The 19,343-nt window shown below is 43.3% G+C and overlaps 1 protein-coding gene across 2 annotated transcripts in view; it reads left to right on the top strand.

Annotated features, from left to right (window-relative positions):
* Window positions 1-19,343, top strand: part of FANCL (FA complementation group L) — a 332,294-nt gene that overhangs the window by 35,327 nt on the left and 277,624 nt on the right. For both annotated transcript variants that reach the window (XM_053712035.1, XM_053712034.1), the window contains one exon: window positions 17,365-17,421. In XM_053712035.1, coding sequence (XP_053568010.1) covers window positions 17,365-17,421 — 57 coding nt within the window. The remainder of the gene's footprint in view (window positions 1-17,364; window positions 17,422-19,343) is intronic.

Genomic DNA, 19,343 nt, shown 5'->3' with positions numbered 1-19,343 from the left:
GCTCCTGCGTGGCCACGCAGGACTTGGTATGCAGATCTGGTGAATATGTCATCGGCTCCACCATGGAAGCTACCTTTGAGACGAGACCTTCTTGTTCAAGGTCCGTTCGAACATCCGAATCTGGTCTCACTCCAGCTGACTGCTTGGAGATTGAACGCTTGATCTTATCGAAGCGAGGGTTCTCAGATTCTGTTATCGATACTCTTGTTCAGGCCAGAAAGCCTGTAACTAGAAAGATTTACCACAAAATTTGGAAAAAATATATCTGTTGGTGTGAATCTAAAGGATTCCCTTGGGACAAGGTTAAGATTCCTAAGATTCTATCCTTCCTTCAAGAAGGATTGGAAAAAGGATTATCTGCAAGTTCCCTGAAGGGACAGATTTCTGCCTTGTCTGTGTTACTTCACAAAAAGCTGGCAGCTGTGCCAGATGTTCAAGCCTTTGTTCAGGCTCTGGTTAGAATCAAGCCTGTTTACAAACCTTTGACTCCTCCTTGGAGTCTCAACTTAGTTCTTTCAGTTCTTCAGGGGGTTCCGTTTGAACCCTTACATTCCGTTGATATTAAGTTATTATCTTGGAAAGTTTTGTTTTTGGTTGCAATTTCTTCTGCTAGAAGAGTTTCAGAATTATCTGCTCTGCAGTGTTCTCCTCCTTATCTGGTGTTCCATGCAGATAAGGTGGTTTTACGTACTAAACCTGGTTTTCTTCCAAAAGTTGTTTCTAACAAAAACATTAACCAGGAGATTATCGTACCTTCTCTGTGTCCGAAACCAGTTTCGAAGAAGGAACGTTTGTTGCACAATTTGGATGTTGTTCGCGCTCTAAAATTCTATTTAGATGCTACAAAGGATTTTAGACAAACATCTTCCTTGTTTGTTGTTTATTCCGGTAAAAGGAGAGGTCAAAAAGCAACTTCTACCTCTCTCTCTTTTTGGATTAAAAGCATCATCAGATTGGCTTACGAGACTGCCGGACGGCAGCCTCCCGAAAGAATCACAGCTCATTCCACTAGGGCTGTGGCTTCCACATGGGCCTTCAAGAACGAGGCTTCTGTTGATCAGATATGTAGGGCAGCGACTTGGTCTTCACTGCACACTTTTACCAAATTTTACAAGTTTGATACTTTTGCTTCTTCTGAGGCTATTTTTGGGAGAAAGGTTTTGCAAGCCGTGGTGCCTTCCATCTAGGTGACCTGATTTGCTCCCTCCCATCATCCGTGTCCTAAAGCTTTGGTATTGGTTCCCACAAGTAAGGATGACGCCGTGGACCGGACACACCTATGTTGGAGAAAACAGAATTTATGTTTACCTGATAAATTACTTTCTCCAACGGTGTGTCCGGTCCACGGCCCGCCCTGGTTTTTTTTTTTTTTTTTTTATATTATTTTTTATTGAGGTTTTTTTTTGCCAAAACAAACATTTGGTAATTGCCAATATACAATAAAAGAAAAACATTAGAGTATTACATAGTAAGCTGCAAACATATGACAGACAGGTAAACCAAATGATTAAATGACAATTACTTTCTCATAATAAACAGTAGACATAAATAGAACATAGAGTAGGTGGACATAAATTGGAGCGGGCCACTCATGGACCCTCATTGAAAAACCTCATTTTTTATATGAGAATGGTCATATGAATAGTCTGAATTGTTGAGAATAATGCGAATATTAATGTTCGTCATAAAACTAAGTAATCTATACTTTTATTTCTTTACCTTATTTGAACAATACTCACATTGGATGGCCAGTTAGTCACCTATAGACCCACTGAGCCAAAAGCATTTGGAAAATATACCTTTATAGTTAAATGCATCCAGAAAGACCAACCACAGAGTAGCTAGAAAAGGAAGAGAAAAAAAAAAAAAAAAAAAAAAAAAGGGGGGGCGAAAAGGGTGGTGGGGATATGGGTGGGCAGGGGAGGAGGGGAGGGAGAGGAATTAGTTGGAGCATGGGGCCTACAGCAACTGCTCCCTGTGACTGCCCTGGAACAGGGTCAGTATAAGTGCTTCCATATATCCCAGATTTCCGAATGTAAAAGGACTTTGTTGCGTTGGGTAAAGATCGGACTCTCCATGATTTCCAAATAGGACATGGTTTTGACTACTTCTCCCCATGTAGGTGGTGTTTGCTGTCTCCAAAGTCTTGCTATAGCTAGCTTGGCTGAGATAAGTATATAGACTGAGAGTAAGGCCTTTGGGAGTGAGGCTGTGTCTAAGTTTAAGTGCAATAGGGCTGTTTGCGGGGAGTTGTGTAAGCAGGGAATTAGGTTTCTACATTTGTGTGAGACAACTTGCCAAAAGGAGGCCAATTGCGGACATTCCCACCAAATATGGGCCGGCGAACCCACCATCCCACACTGCCTCCAGCACAATGGAGAGTTGGTCTGAGAAATTTTGTATAATCTCAGTGGGGTGAGATGCCACTGTGTACAGATTTTAAGATATAACTCTAGTAGAGTTACGCAGTGAAGTGCCTGTTTGGTTAGGGCCACCGCTTGGACCCATTTGTCTTGTTCCGTTCGAAAATGAAAGGCCTTTTCCCAGGCCAATGTGTAAGCTGACCTGTAGAAAAGGGGGGAATTCATCAAGTCTTTGTAGGAGATTGATAGCGACCTAGGTATCCTCACGTTGCTACTCCATCTTTTTTCCCACATAGTGGGTGCTCTGGGAGTTTGGTTTAGAAATCCCCAGGACTTTAATAGACTTCTAAGCCTCCAGAACTCAAATAGGAGAAGTTGGGGCGGGTTATAGTTATTGGTAAATTGTGTGGTCGTGATAAATTGGCCGTTGGGAAACAGGTCTGCCATACAGTGGATTCCGTGCTCCTGCCACAGATGGGGGTGGGAGTCTCTGAGGGCCGCTAGCAGGCCCGTTAAAGAGTGAACGGGAGAAGGATGTGGGGCTATCTGAGGGAGTGAGCGTAATCTATCCCATAACCGGAGGGCATGAGAGATTATTGTGTTCTGGATTTTGTAACGCGACCTGACATGCTTGGGCAACCAAATCAGGTCATTTAGGGTAAGAGGACTAGGGAGCATTGCTTGCTCTAGCATTTGCCATTTGTTTTTGCCGTCAGTGATCTTCCATGCTAGGACTTGAGAGAGCCTTGAAGCTTCATGGTAATATGATATGTTAGGGGCGCCCGCGCCCCCACACAAGAGTGGTTGCTGGAGTATTCTAGTAGCAACCCTAGGGCACTTATTTATCCATATATACTTATTGCAAATTTGCTGAAATTTGCCAATCAAAAATTTAGGAACAGGGATAGGGAGTGACCGGAACAGGTATGTGAGCTTGGGAAGCAGGAGCATCTTGAATGCAGCAATACGTCCCAACCAGGAAATACACGGAACACTCCACCTATCAGTGCAGGATTGAAACCGCTGGAGGAGAGGATAAAAATTAGACTCTATTATGGTGGGGATGTTCCAAGAGAGGTAAACTCCGAGATGTTTGATCCTCTGCTGGGACCAATTGAATGGATACCGTTGCTGAAGTTTTGTAAGATCAGTGCTTGACACGTTAATGGAATATGCCTCCGTCTTGTTGAAGTTGAGCTTGTAGTAACTAATCTGTCCAAACTTATCCAGCAACTTAAAAAGGGCGGGGAGGGAGTGGAGAGGATCGCTTAGGAATATGGTTAGGTCATCCGCGAATAAGGCGGTTTTTTGCAAGGTGCCCTCTAGTTCTACTCCCCGGACGTCAGGACTACTTCTGATCGCCTCAGCCAGCGGTTCCATAACTATGGCGAAGAGCAGTGGGGAGAGGGGACAGCCTTGGCGCGTCCCATTGGTGATCGGAAAGGTCGGGGAACGGAATCCCAGACCTCTAACCGAGGCCGATGGGGCCGAGTAAAGAGCTCTAACACAAGAGCTAAATCCCTGAGGGAAGCCAAACTTATTAAGGACCTCAAATAGGTATGTCCAGTTAACCCTATCAAAAGCCTTTTCGGCATCTAAGGCTAAGGTCGTACAGGAGAGATTACGCTGCTTGGCTTCGAAGTATATATTGAGGATCCGGCGGGTATTATCTGGCCCTTCCCGGCCTGGGGTGAAGCCTACTTGGTCGCCGTCCAGCAATGACGAGAGAACTTTATTTAATCTAAAGGACAGAAGTTTCGCCATGAGCTTCACGTCAACATTGATCAGCGAAATGGGGCGGAAGTGTTCGCATACGTTAGGGGCTTTACCCGGTTTCGGGATGGTCACTATGGTCGCCTCTAAAAGCTCAGATGGTAGGGAGCCGGAATGTCTGGCCAAGGAGCAGACTCTATTAAGAAGTGGCGATAGCTGGAGTCTAAATATTTTATAGAACAGAACTCCAAAACCGTCAGGACCCGGAGCTTTGTGGGATTTTAGAGTTTTAATGGCATGCAAGACTTCTTTAATGCTAAATGGAGCATCAAGCAGATCTCTCTGATCTGCTGTCAAGGTCGGCAAAGATATGGTGTCTAGAAAGTCCTGAATAGACTGTGTAGTCGGGACACATTGGGTGGGGGAACTCGCCAGGTTATATAATGTAGAGTAATAAGAGGCAAAAGCTTTCCCTATGTCTGCCGGAAGCCGGACATTTCCCTGAGGTGTTTTGATATAAGGGATGCGGGCTTCTGCCGTCTTTTGTTTGAGTTTATTGGCCAGTAGCCTATCTGCTTTGTTTCCCTTGGCATAAAATGTTTGCTTGAATTTCTGAACCTGAGACTGTTGCCTTTTTAATTCTAGGGCTGCGATTTTTGTCTTAGTTGTTTCAATTTGGGTGAGAATTTGCGGGTCCAATGATGCTACATGTAAGGTGTTTAGGTACCTCAGAGAGACCTGGAGTTGGGCGAGCGAGCTACCCAGTCGTTTCTTATACTCCGAATTCAGTTTAATGAATACTCCTCTAAGAAAGGCCTTGAGGGTGCTCCACAAACAGAAGTCGTTAACTGCACCATTATCGTTTATGTTTAGAAACTCAGAAATCTCTTTCTGGATCAATGCAACCTGGTCTGGACTAGAAAGGAGGTGTTCCGGAAGCGTCCAGGAAGATCTAAAGGGAGTATTATTTGGGTTATTTAAAATGAGCTGAACTGAGGAGTGGTCAGACCATGTACACTCAGGCATAAGCACCGATTGAACCGAGTCCAAAAGTCTTGGTTCACAGAAAAAGTAATCGATCCTGGTGTAGGTATTGTGTACTTTGGAGTAATAGGAGTAGTCCCTTGAGGAAGGATGGTGGGAGCGCCAGATGTCGAACAAATTATTTTGGGCCAAGAGGTTATTGAAATGTTTTGCTGTCCTAATGGCTTGTTTGTCGCAGGGTTTAAGTTTAGGAGAGCGCCTATCTAGTGTTGTATCTAGAAGCATATTGAAATCCCCTGCCAGTAGTAGATTTTGGGTTTTATGAGAGGCCAGCAATCTTAAAAACTTCCTAAAGGCCCTTATTTGACCGGAGTTTGGACCATAGTAATTGGCAAGAGTGTATGGAGTGTCGTCTAACCTGCAAGTCAGTATCAGGAATCTACCCTTTGGGTCTCTGAAGGATTCAACTTTCTCGAAGAGAACGGATTTATGTATTAGAATAGCTACACCTCTCGATTTCCCCGGGTATGAGGCTGTCTCCACTACCGGATATTGTTTACATTTAAAGGGTGTAGGGGTTCCATCTGCCCAATGGGTCTCCTGGAGAAAGGCTATTTTAGTTTTGGTGCGAGTTAAATAACTAATTAATCTACTTCTCTTGCTAGGGGTATTTAGCCCTCTAGTGTTAAGTGAGGTACAAACAAGGGACATGTTAAGGTGATGCTGAGGAGAGGTGGGGAGCGGAAAATCAGAGGGGAAAAAAAAAAAAAAAAAAAAAAGAAAAAAGGAAAAGGAGAAGAGCAGGGGAAAATAAAGGTAGCACTAAGAAGGGAAAGAATGAAAGAGAAGTGCAAGAGCGAGAAGACAAAGAAGGTTGGTTGTTCCTAGACTTCTAAAAGAGTACAAAAAGATGTAGCATTCAGTCAGATTTATGGTTGTACAGGTAAATTGGAGAATAGGTATTGCGGTATAGTCAAGAGAAACCGCGTTAATCGTCTTCCCTAATAGGGGAAGCACATTTAAATGGGGGGATTAAGGGGGCTTGGATTTGTGGGGGGGGGAGGTTGTTAAGAGCTTTTAAATGGAATACTGTTAACAGCGGGTCACGTAATCGGGGGGTGACTGCCGCTCTAGAGTTTATCAGTAGCTTGCTAGGGAGTGATGAGTAGGCGAAAGATAAAATAAAATAACGGCCTTATAGCCTGTCAAATGAAGAGGTGGTATGACAAGTAGAGTAATGAGACAGTGACAATAGAAAACTTTCAATGTGCTTACAAGTAAACAGTGATTCAATACATAAAACAGCAACCAGAACAACAAACAACTCGTAACTACAGTATTATAACAATCAATCAGGTATGCATCTTGGTGTAGACCACATAGGATAAATTAAGGAGTCAAGACTGTGGTGTCCTGATGTGGGCAGTGGACTCAGCTGATGTTCAATTCCAGGTGCGTGGCCTACCAGTCTTGCTACTGCGAGTTTGTAGTGGGCAACAGAAATTTAGAACCACGGTAGAGTGCTCTGATGAATGAGGTGAAGTGTTCTGTTGACAACTAAATGTTCAGGACTCTATGTGAACAGGTGTGCTATATGGGTTATTCAGGTGTTGTATGCGCAGGGGGTATTTTTCTAATGTGTCTGCCTAAACCTCGGTGCTAATGTGTACAGGGAGTGTGCTACAGCCGGGCCCTCGCTGAGCACATGATACCTATAAATTAGTGTGATCCTGGGTGGGGGCAGTAAGTGTTGAGAAATAGGTTTGTGGGTGCTTAACTGTAAATTGTGGTAGAGATGAAACCTGAATATCTCAGAAACATAGCAATGATGACTATTTAACAAACAATAAGGTCTCTGTACAGATATGCAAACAATGGTCACAATGATATGGGTACTGTATATTGCAGATGAACATAATAAAAGAAAAAATACTTATCGTCCATAGTTCCTCGAGATCTGCAAGCCAGAAGCAAGAGTCCAAGTAGTGCAAGATCACCTGTATTCAACTTATATTAAAAGAGGAGAAAAAAAAGAAAGTAACTTCACAGAACCAGTGTTCAGAAAGAACAAACTACAGCTTAGGGTCTGAGACGCATTCCCTAAGGAGCTGGCGATCCAGATCTGTGTCTCTGTGTGAGGATCGGCCACTCCTGACCTTCACGGTGTTTTTGAGGGCCAAACCTTCTTGTTGAAGGGGTAGTCCAGTCTCCAGCACTGGAGACATCTGATTTGCTCCGTTGATCCTCAGGGGCGGGGGGACCCGCCCATTCTGCTGCTGTGACTCTCAGTTGGGTTTGGCTGGTTTGTGGTTTTTCCTTTTGAGAAGGGTATAGATTCCACAGCTTGAGTAGTTCGTACCCTCTGCTAGGGGTCTGTATGGTAAACATCTGGTTGTTCCGGAAGATGAGTAGCTTTATGGGGTAGCCCCACCTGTACCTGACCTCATTTTTCCTTAAAATGGATGTAACTTCTGTGAAGGTTTTTCTCTTTTGTAATGTCCTTGCAGAAAGGTCTGGAAAAATTTGTAGCTTTTTAAATTTATCTGGGAGGGAAGGTTTCTGGAAGTGAGCCCTTTGGATTCTCTCTTTATAAGTGAAGTAGTGCAGCCGGACTATTGTGTCTCTAGGTAGGTCATCTGAGAGACCTTTGGGCTTAAGAGAACGGTGTGCACGATCCATCAGGGCCTCAGCCTCCGTGGCGGGAGGCGCTAGTGCAAGAAATAGTTCCTTTAGATATGATTGCAGTTCTCCAGCAGAGACAGACTCGGGGATACCTCGGATCCTGAGGTTGTTCCTCCGAGATCTATCCTCCAGGTCCGCTATCTTATCGTCGACAACATCTAGGTAGTCTGCGAGTCGTTGTGTGTAAGATTGTAGGTTAGAATGCTCCACAGCGGCATCCTCCTGCTTTCTTTCCAAAGTGTCCATTCTTTCATTTGTTGAAGAGATCTCTTTTTTAAGCTCAGCGGTAGAGGCCGCCAATTGGGTAGTGAATGAAGCATGATGCTTGTCCAGGAGGGATTTGAGGGAATCCATAATGAATGAGGGAGTGACAGCCTCGGATGAGGCTTGTTGAATGTTCTGAAAGGCCGCCAATGCGAGATCCGAGGTGTCAGACCCAGGAGAGTCTGGTGGTTCTATATCACTCTGTGCTAGCCCTCCCGGTGGCCCAAAGTGGTCCATCACAGTTTTTTTGGGTAAGAAAGGTTGTTTGTTTTTTTTCCCCCTGGCTGATTGTGACATGTTGGGAGGAAAATAGGCTGGATCCGTAACTGGAGGGGTCTTTGAGAGGCTAGAGGTCAGGTATGGTAAGGCGGACCTACTCAGTGATAAGGAAAGGTCACTATGTGGTAGACAGGCTTAAGTGGCCTAGAAGTGCTTATGCCATGTTAAGCGAGTGTAAGTTCAAGGGAAAATGAGAATGTCACTGGCGTGGGATAGCCTGGTTGTGTGTGAGGTAGATTTAGGGCACTCTCCTTAGGGAAATTGCCACCTCTGGGCCAGGCCGGAAAAGGGGTGAGGGGTATGACCTACTGCAACAGAATGCAGCAGGAAAGGGGACAGGAGAGTGCACTCCAACTATGACACAAGGGCGAGATGTATTGCAGCTTTTAAACTGCTGTGGATGGTGCAGCACAGTCCTACTTTGTGAGAGAACCTTGTTATGTTTATTGGGTATGCAGAGTGATTCCACCTAGGGCTTGAGGGAGCAGTTACAGTGCAGATCTAGGGGCCCACACATTGCTGGGGGTAAACAACTTATTGTCCAATAAAGTCACTGTCTTCTTCAAGGTAGGTATTGATAATGAAGAAGCAGAGAATAACTGCTGCACAGTAAGTATACAGGCCCCTGTGTAGAGAAGTTCCACGTGGCAAGCAACAAGTGAGTATGCGACAGGCAAGCTAATTACAGTTATGCCTGTCTTAGTAGGTAATAGCCCCCACTTAGGTATAGCCCTTTATGGTGCCTGTGCTGAGGTTTCTGCAGGCACACTATGCAGTGCTTTGAGGGAGGCCGTTGAAGATGGCGTTTTCGCGCCACTATGTGGGGAGAGAATAGCGTTATTAGCTGGCACCCGGCCAGTGAGTTGGTGCCGGTTAAGTAAACCCCAATCTGTCTCAGAATACCCCTAAGCTAGGGTGTTTGTGGGTAAAGTTAATTTTGGGTAGGCAATATTATCTCCTGCAGACCAGGCTGCAAGTACTTACGGGGAGACGCTCAGCAGGATTCCACGTGGGAGCTGCTCGGATGTGGAGCCGTAGTTGTGCCGTGTCACAGGCGGCTACCTGAAATGGTGAGGGAAAGCAGGCTCCGGAGCAGGTATTAGGCTCCCCGTATTTATCGCACTAGTCCGGTTCAGCTGCCGTGGGGTATATAGTGGTGCGGGGGTCTCACTGCGACACAGCTCCTCCTTTGTCAGATGTGGAGGGTCCTTCAAGCCTCCGGTGCCGCTGGGCCTGAAGCCCCTGCAATCGCGGTTGTGCTACCCAGTGAGTTTTTAGATGTTGTGCCGTTGGAGATACAGGCACGGGGTTTAGGATAAGTGACCAAGGGTAAGGTGAATCATCCGACCGCAGAAGCGGTGCTGGTAACTCTGTGTCTCCCACCGGCAACAAGCAAGGTTCTTCAAACGGTATTTCTATGATCCAGCAGTGGTTATGGGAACACAAGTTGGGGAAAGTAGCTTGATTTTAAGGGAATTTGCTAAAAAAATTACGTTTTCTAGCTAACTGAAACTCAGAGCTCTAACTAGATGCGACCGGCCAAGATGGTGGTTGGCTCCGCCCCCCCCGCCCTGGTTTTTTAATCAGGTCTGATAATTTATTTTCTTTAACTACAGTCACCACGGTATCATATGGTTTCTCCTATGCAAATATTCCTCCTTAACGTCGGTCGAATGACTGGGGTAGGCGGAGCCTAGGAGGGATCATGTGACCAGCTTTGCTGGGCTCTTTGCCATTTCCTGTTGGGGAAGAGAATATCCCACAAGTAAGGATGACGCCGTGGACCGGACACACCGTTGGAGAAAGTAATTTATCAGGTAAACATAAATTCTGTTTTCCTGATAAAATTGATAATTGTGTTTTAGGGTAGAGTGCAGTTGGCAGTTGAAGAAAGCGCTACATGGATATCACCATATTATAAAGCAGGTAAGAGTAAGAAATATTAACTTTTCCTTTGATTATTTATTAGATTAATTGATGTATGAATAGCATGAATTCATGGTTGTTTATATATGATTTTTATATATGTGTGTGTATATATATATATATATATATATATATATATATATATATAATGTCCCAAGAAGAAGCAGGCACTCACTGGACTTTATACAATTTCCTTTATTCCAGTATATGAACAAACATAACGTTTCAGCACATCACATGTGCCTTTGTCAAATGTCACCACCCAAAAAGTAACCTAGCACCTAAACCACCTAATACAAGTTAAAACTGGCATTCCTTAAATACAGTAGCTAACTAGCAAAATTGCAAACAAAATTACCGCCAAACCTGCAAGAGCGCGTTCTGGGTGGTCTGTGACGTCAGAGCGTGGAGACTTATCACACGTCACTGCGCAATCGCTGCCGTTTCTATGGTAACCGGCCGACACAGAACACGGAGGGATGCGGTAATCTGATACATGTCATGCTCGCTATCACTGTTGCGCATGCGCAACCAAACACAATTCACAGAGGAACAAAACTGGTTGTCATAGCTACCGCTATCAACAAAACAGTGCACAGTGTGAGCGGACTGGCATGTCAAGACAAATTAAAAAATAAATAAATAATTGTGGCAATTGAGTATATATAGTTAAACATATTATCCATATAGGAAAGACAAACACATTTAGTGAAGATTTTATACGGCAACAGTAATATCTTAGAATCCCAATAGCCACAAAACAGTGTAGAAATACCATAAGAACTGCATATAAAATATGCACATATATTGAATTTTATACATTTGCATAACACCAAAGAGTAGGAACACTGGCTTCATAGACAAATTAACCATAGATTAGCAAAGACAATAATTGTTATTATTATTTTGTTAAGGCTAGAATATCATTCAAACTTATTGAATGTACATTAAGGCCAAACGAGCCTACAAGGAGTATGTTAGAAACCTAAACCAACAGCGAGATCCCACATCTTCGACCACAATGTGTGGATTAGTGTGGAGAGTTCACTATATATAAAAAGATAGTGTCAGATCAATAGAAGGGGCTAAAGTCCAAATATGTGTTTAGACCTTTAGGTGCCAACGTATCCAGACGATAGATCCACCTGCTCTCACGTTGCAGGAGTCTTTTGGCACGGTTTCCTCCCCTTGATGGAAGGGGTTCCTGATCAATCAGCATACTGCGTATACTTGAAACAGAGTGCTTATACTCAATACAGTGTCGAGCAATCGGCTGATCTGATTCACCCTGTTTCAGGGCCTCCCGTATGGCACACCAATGGTTAGCCATATGTTCACGAAAGGTGATAACCGTCTTGCCCACGTAAACCTTGGAACATGGACAAATTAAAATATATATGATATAGGTGCTGGTACATATCAGACGTTGGTGGATTTTGAATCTTTGGTTATTGTGTGGATGCTGGAAGGTGTCTCCCTTTAGCATACCATTGCAGGTAACACAGCTTGCACACGGGCAACATCCCTTCTTTGTTGATTTCAACCAAGTGTCCTTACTGTAGTGTGTGATTGGATCGGCCTTAACAAGAATGTCTCTCAGATTCCTCGCTCTGCGATAGGCCATCCTGGGTGCCGCCATCTTCCGGAATGGCAAAGTAGAATCACTTTCCACCACGGGCCAGTGTCTTCTTACTGCTCCAGTGAATTTATCACACATAGGGACATATGTTGTAATCATGTTCAGTTGTTCATTAGGCTGTTTGGTCGAAGTATTAGTATCACTGATTGTTTCTGTGTGTAGCAGTCTCACCTGGACCTCTTGTATTTCATTGATGGCATAGCCCCTATCCTGTAATTTCTTCCCCATTTCTTCCATCTGTGTTATCATTGTGGGCATCTCGCTGTTGTTTCTGACTACGCGAGTGAGTTGCGAGGTGAGGACACTCTTTTTTTTGGTGTCTAGGGTGAAAACTTCTTGCCTCAAGAAGTGAATTGCGATCAGTAGGTTTCGTGTACAATGATGTACCAAAACGCAATTTGTCACCTGTATCAACCTTAAAGATATTCAAATCTAAAAAAAGTGTACACTCATAAGATCAAATTCTAATTTGAATCTGATAGGGTTAGCCATGGAATTCAGAGCGGACACCCACTCACGCAACATAGCCTCATCGCCACGCCATATCAGAAACACGTCATCGATATAGCGGGTATAGTACCTCACATATGGATGATCAAAGGGTTTCATAATTTCTTGTTCGTACCAGGTCATGTAAATATTTGCGTAAGTGGGTGCCACGTTCGAACCCATGGCTGTCCCTGCTGTCTGCAAATAAAAATTGCTCTCAAATTTGAAGTAATTCTTCTCTAAACAGAGAGAAAGTACTTCACAAAGAAATTCTATTGATGGTTCACAGTAATGTATATTATCAGTCACCATGGTCCTGACAGTCTCCACACCGTCCAAATGGGGTATGACGGTGTAGAGGCTGTCAACGTCCATGGTAACCAAAATGTCACTCTTTTCTAAATCAGGAAAATCTTTCAGGATTTTAAGTAGGCTCTGTGAATCCCTAAGATAGGATTTTGTGTTTTTAACAACATATTGTAGATGTGAGTCGACGTAGATGGCCAGATTGGAAAGTAATGGAGGTTGCCCATGTGCAAGCTGTGTTACCTGCAATGGTATGCTAAAGGGAGACACCTTCCAGCATCCACACAATAACCAAAGATTCAAAATCCACCAACGTCTGACATGTACTAGCACCTATATCATATATATTTTGATTTGTCCATGTTCCAAGGTTTACGTGGGCAAGACGGTTACCACCTTTCGTGAACGTATGGCTAACCATCAGTGTGCCATATGGGAGGCCCTGAAACAGGGTGAATCAGATCAGCCGGTTGCTCGACACTGTATTGAGTATAAGCACTCTGTTTCAAGTATACGCAGTATGCTGATTGATCAGGAACCCCTTCCATCAAGGGGAGGAAACCGTGCCAAAAGACTCCTGCAACGTGAGACAGGTGGCTCTATCGTCTGGATACGTTGGCACCTAAAGGTCTAAACACATATTTGGACTTTGTTCTGTGTCAGCCAGTTACCATAGAAACGGCGGCAATTGCGCCGTGACGTGTGATACGTCTCCACGCTCTGACGTCACAGACCACCCAGAACGCGCTCTTGGAGGTTTGGCGGTAATTTTGTTTGTAATTTTGCTAGTTAGCTACTTTATTTAAGGAATGACAGTTTTAACTTGTATTAGGTGGTTTAGGTGCTAGGTTACTTTTTGGGTGGTGACATCTGACAAAGGCACATGTGATGTGCCGAAATGTTATGTTTGTTCATATACTGGAATAAAGGAAATTGTATAAAGTCCAGTGAGTGCCTGCTTCTTCTTGGGACATTCTATATACTTCACTGCAGAGCACCTTGGCAGCTCTAAATTAATGGGGTAAGATTGTGCTGTCCTTTCTGGAATATATATATATATATATATATATATATATATATATATATATATATATATATATATATATATATATATATATATATAGCTAGCAGTGATCTCCCCAGTACCTATTTGATGAGCACAATACCTTGCTAAAATGTATGCCAATATTAAGCTAAAATAGGTAGTTACCCCCTCCCCAGGTCTGTTCCGCAAATTATAATTAAATCAATGCATGTTAAATTATTCAATTAATGTGTAAATTTGGGGAAAAGGGGAAAACCTTGTTTGGACCTTTTTTAACAGAAATTCTCTTTGATATTTCGAGAGGTAAGGGACATTCCTTCCCTCAGGATAAGAAAACAGTCGTCAGTGTATTTTAGTTCCTTTTGTATTTCCAAAGGAAATCGTTCAACTCCTTCCAAGCAGGAGCAGTCTAAATTTTCCTGGTGACCCAGTCAATCTTGGAATAGGAAAGCAATACAAGAATCCTGCTGTGAATCAAGGACAGCAGGATAGGCCTGCCCTCAATCTGGGAGGACTTTGTATCCCAGGGATACAATATGGAGATTAGGACTTTTTCTCCCAGGGGCAGGTCTTTGCTTTCAAGATTATCTGCAAAAGACGTGAGGCGTTCTTACTCTGCATAAGAGTCCTCTCTGTCATTGGAGTATTTGTTCCTGTTCGGATTCAGGAACGGGGTCTGGGATTTTATTCCAGAAAAAAAAATTCCTCAGAGTACCGTCCTTCAGATGGAAGCTATTTGTTCCATTCTCCCTGGATCCAGGAAGATCAATCTATGACAACTGTGGATTTAAGGACGCATATTGCATGTTCCCATTTAACAACAAGCAAGTTCCTACATGGAAATGTTGTTATCCTTCCTGAGATCTCACGGTCGGAAGGTAGATTGGGGAAAGAGTTCCTTAGTCCCAAGTACAAGGGTTTATTTCTTGGGAACAATAGTAGATTCCCTATCAATGTAGATTTTTCTGAGTACTCAGGAAATCAAAGATTTTCAATACTTGTCTAGCTCTTCAGTCCACTCCTCGGCCATCAGTGGCTCAGTGCATGGAGGTAGCCGGGCTGATGGTAGCGGCAATGGACATCATCCTGTCCCCTAAGTTCTATCTCAGACCTCTGCAGTTAAGTATGCTCAGGCAATGGAACGGAGGTTATGCGGACTTGTCTCCTTGAATACTTTTGGAGCAGGAGACTAGGGTTTCCCTTCAATGGTGGTTGTTTCGGGATCATCTTTACCAGGTAACCAGCTTTCGCAGAACATCTTGGGAGATTGTGACAATAGACGTCAGCATTCTAGGATGGAGAGCGGTCTGGGGCTCCCTAAAGGCTCAGGGAGTTTGGACTTAGTCAGAGTCTACTCTTCCTATTTCTATTCTGGAATTAAGGGCGATCTTCAGTGCTCTTCTGGCCTGGCTCAGTTGGACTAGGTCCAGTTTATCAAGTTCCAGTCGGACAACATAACTTCAGGGAATTACATCTATCATCAGGGTGGAATGAGAAGTTCCTTAACGATGGTCAAGGTATCCAATGTATTCCAGTGGGTGGTAACCCACTCTTGCTGTCTGTCTGCAATCCGCATCCCAGGGGGGACAACTGGGAGGTGGACTTCCTGAACAGGCAGACCTTCATCTGGGGGGGTGGGGACCCCATCCGGAAGTGTTTTCCAGACTGATTCTCAAAGGAATTGGATATCATGGCATCTCGGCACAATGCCAAGCTTCCGATGTACGGATCGCGATCCAGGGACTCTCAGGCGGTTCTGATAGTCGCCCTGGCGGTATCTTGGACTTTCAGTTTAACATACCTATTTCCTCCGTTTGCTCTTCTTCCTCGGGGGATTGCTTGAATCGAGCAGGAGAGGGTCTCGGTGAAACTCATTGCACCGGCTTGGCCTCGCAGGATTAGTAGGCAGACCTGGTGGACATCTAATTTCTGGGAGGAAGGATCTTCTAATCATGGGCCCTTCCTTCACCAAGCCTAGTTTCTCTGAAGCTGACTGCTTGGAGTTTGAATGCTTGTTTAAAGGATTATCCAAGCAGGGCTTTTCAGAATCGGTCATAGAGACCATGAGTCAGGTTCGTAAACCTGTTACTAATAAACCAGTTACGAATAAGATCCCATAAAATATGTCTTTATTGGTGTGAATCCATGGATTACTCCTGAAGTAGAGTTAGGATTCCTAGAATTGTGTCTTTTCTCCAAGAGTTTGGAGAAAGGATTATTGTCAAGTTATGTCTGACAGATGTTCCAGATGTGCATTCTTTTTGTCAGGCCTTGGTCAGGATCAGACCTGTGTTCAAGCCAGTTACTCCCCCATGGAGTTTTAATTTGTTTTTTTAAAGTTCTTCAAGGGGCTTCGTTTGAGCCTATGCATTCCTTAGATATTAAGTTGTTATCTTGGAAAGTTTTATTTCTTGTTGCTTTTTCTTCTGCTCGCAGAGTGTCAAATTTCGCGGCATTGCAGTATGAGTCCCCTTACCTTGTTCTTCATTTAGATAAGGTAATTTTTACATACTAATTTAGGATTTCCTCCTAGAGTGGTTTCTGATCGGAACATTAATCAGTAGATTGTTGTTCATTCCTTGTGTCCTAATACTATCTCTCAGAGGGTATGGCTTTGGCACAATTTGGACTCTCAGAGGGTATGGCTTTGGCACAATTTGGACATGGTTCGTGCCTTAGGGTTTTACCTGCAGGCGACTAAGGTTTTTTTGTCAGTCTTCCGCTTTGTTTGTGGGTTTTCTCAGGAAAAACGTAAGGGTCAGAAAGCTATGGCGACTTCTCTTTCTTTTTGGCTGAAGAGTTTTTTAGGTTTTTGCATATGAGACTGCTGGACAGCAACCTCCATTGAGAGTGGCGACTCTTTCCATGAGGGCTGTTGCTTAATCATGGGTTTTCAAGAATGAGGTTTCTGTGGAACAGATTTGCAAGGCTGCAACTCTGTCCTCTCTTCACATTTTTTCAAAATTCTACAAATTTGTCTCTTTTGCTTCGGCTGAGGCCGCTTTTGGGAGAAAGGTTCTTCAAGCAGTGGTGCCTTCCGTTTAGGTTCCCTGTCTTGTCCCTCCCGTATCATCTGTGTACTCTAGCTTGGGTATTGAATCCCATTAGTAATTAAGATGATCCGTGGACTCATCGTGTCATAAAAAAGAAAATTTATGCTTACCTGATAAATGATAAATTTCTTTTTTGACACGTTGAGTCCACGGCCTGCCCTTTTCTTGTAAGACAGGTTGTTGGTTATTATAAACGTCAGACACCTCTGCACCTTGGTTTTTCCTTTCTTTCCCTAAGTTCGATCGAATGACTGGAGTGGCAGGGAATGGAGGAGCTATTTAACAGCTTTGCTGTGGTGCTCTTTGCCAACTCCTGCTGACCAGGAGGTGAATATCCCATTAGTAATTAAGATGATCCGTGGACTCATCATGTAAAAAAATAAATACATTTATCAGGTAAGCATAAATTTTCTTTTTAAAATCTAAAATCTCACGTGAATTTAATTTTGGTATAATCTGGATTTGATTTTCAAGTAGTTTGACCCATATCGCATATATTTTTGTATATGTATTACTCTATATATTGTATATATTAAATGTTTCAGTGTGAACTAAATAGATTATAATTGGATGAAGGACTGAAAACTAAAGAATTAATATGACTTTTTTTTTTCTCTGCAGAGATTGCAACAGAGTCCTAATCTAGTAAGCTTTATGATGGAATTAAAGGCAGTATTGGTAAGTATTTACATGTACATTAAACATAAAATAAATGCTAGATTAGAATTATTATTTAAAGCAAAAATTAACCTGAGAATAATTTGCAGATGCATATTTTAAATTAGTTGTTTTAAATATTGAAAAAATGGGAGGAGCCAGCTACCACCGAGATAAGACGCACATTTTTAGAGCTCCTAAAGCATCCTACAATTTTAAAGGTTTTATTATATATTTTGCACATTTTCACCTCACTTCGGAGATTCCTGAAGAGAGCTATCTTTTTGCTGCCTTAGAGATAGCCTAGCAGTGCTAAACATCTTTATGCGGGTCCTGTTTTTATAACTTTTGCTGGCACGCTGCTTGTGTGAAATCATGGCTGCACTTCTACTTATTCAGATGGGGGAGCTTTTAGATCGCCACAACGAAGCCCTTTTGAATACAATGGCTGAGGCTTTTAAGCCCCTCACCACTCATACTGTTACCCTGGGCGTTTTGGCTAACTATGAGGAGAAATGCCCAGAAAGAGCAATTACCCCGCGGAAGCCGCCATCTTGGATAACAACATCGGAGCATCTCTCACTACTGCATGACATGGTGGAAACAGAAAGGCAGTGTGCTGGTGATAAGCCGGTCACTGATGATGAGCTACTGCAAGCACCCTACAGAGAATCAAGAGAAACATCACTACCAGATGTATCCCAGAGCACTTCAGGGCGGATTGAGCCACGATATCTGTGGGGGACTTTTGTTGGCTGGATAACCTACCGGAGCCCCTATGAGGTACTCGGTATATCCCACAAAACAGAATTTAAGCTGACGGATCTCTCGGCTTGTGTACCGCAGCCGAGGGGAGTCCTCCAGAATTTATCTATTGTGACTGCTTCATGGGAAGCGCACTTGCCACTGCCGCCCGCCCAGCAACCCAGCTACCAGTGGGACCCAGGAGGAGTTGGAATGGACTATTGCAGCAGTGGCTTCACTGGGAGACGGGCCCTGGTTCAGGTTAAATTTAATTTGCCCACGGCGTTGCTTTCCTAACTTACTCTGTCTGAATCCCTTGCTGACTAAATGCTTTACTACACATGGGGATAATCGGCTCCACAAACACTTGTTAACCTTAGCACCAAATAGACCTAAAATAAGCATCGATTGCTCTATGTATTTAACGTTGGAATTATTATACATCTGAGGCTAACCAGGAATGAGACTTCCCTCCAGCAAACTTTTTCCCTATTGATGCCTACCTATACCCCTATTGCATTGTGGTCTTCTAGTGTTAACATTGTTTAATATGCCTGTGATTAGTTGACTTATATGATCACTGTTTCTTATGTGGTTTATCTGTTTGCTCATTACTCTGTGAATTAATCTAATTCTAAATAATGCTTACACTGCTGCACATTGGAAACCTCATAGTAACACCGCACTTAGGAGCGGTTTAGCCCGCAATGTTTTATACTGTCTAATCTCCCTATAGAATTATAGACCGAGTCTCTTGACACCCCACTGTGCATTTGTTTAATCTCTCAATGGGGTTTCTTTTTGTTTCCTTAAAAATTACCTCCAAAATGTTAACAGCACAAAGTGAAGATTACCATATTTAACCAGTCCATGAGGTTATAATTACAATTGTTTAATGAGTTGTCTTATTTTCCATGCACAGGCTGATTAGCACACTTTTTTGCAAATTTAACCAAGATATGGGATGCTATCGAGCCTGACGCACCATGGAACTATGCTCATGCTCCCCATTGTATGCCTGTTTGCCACAGTTCCCACCCTTCTTTCATTGAGTTGCCTAGATGTTGGTATAGGCTAATATGTAATGCTGTGCATTTCCTATCCCTTGTTATAGGCTGTTGAGTTTATAAGCATTTTTAAGTGAATGACGTCAGCCCACAAATTCTGTTTACCTTTATATAAATTTATCTTGATAAATA

The sequence above is a fragment of the Bombina bombina genome, chromosome 4, assembly GCF_027579735.1.
Source record: "Bombina bombina isolate aBomBom1 chromosome 4, aBomBom1.pri, whole genome shotgun sequence".
Lineage (NCBI taxonomy): Eukaryota > Metazoa > Chordata > Amphibia > Anura > Bombinatoridae > Bombina > Bombina bombina.
Note: the sequence above shows the minus strand (reverse complement) of the source record. Positions and strands in the feature narration are given on the sequence as shown.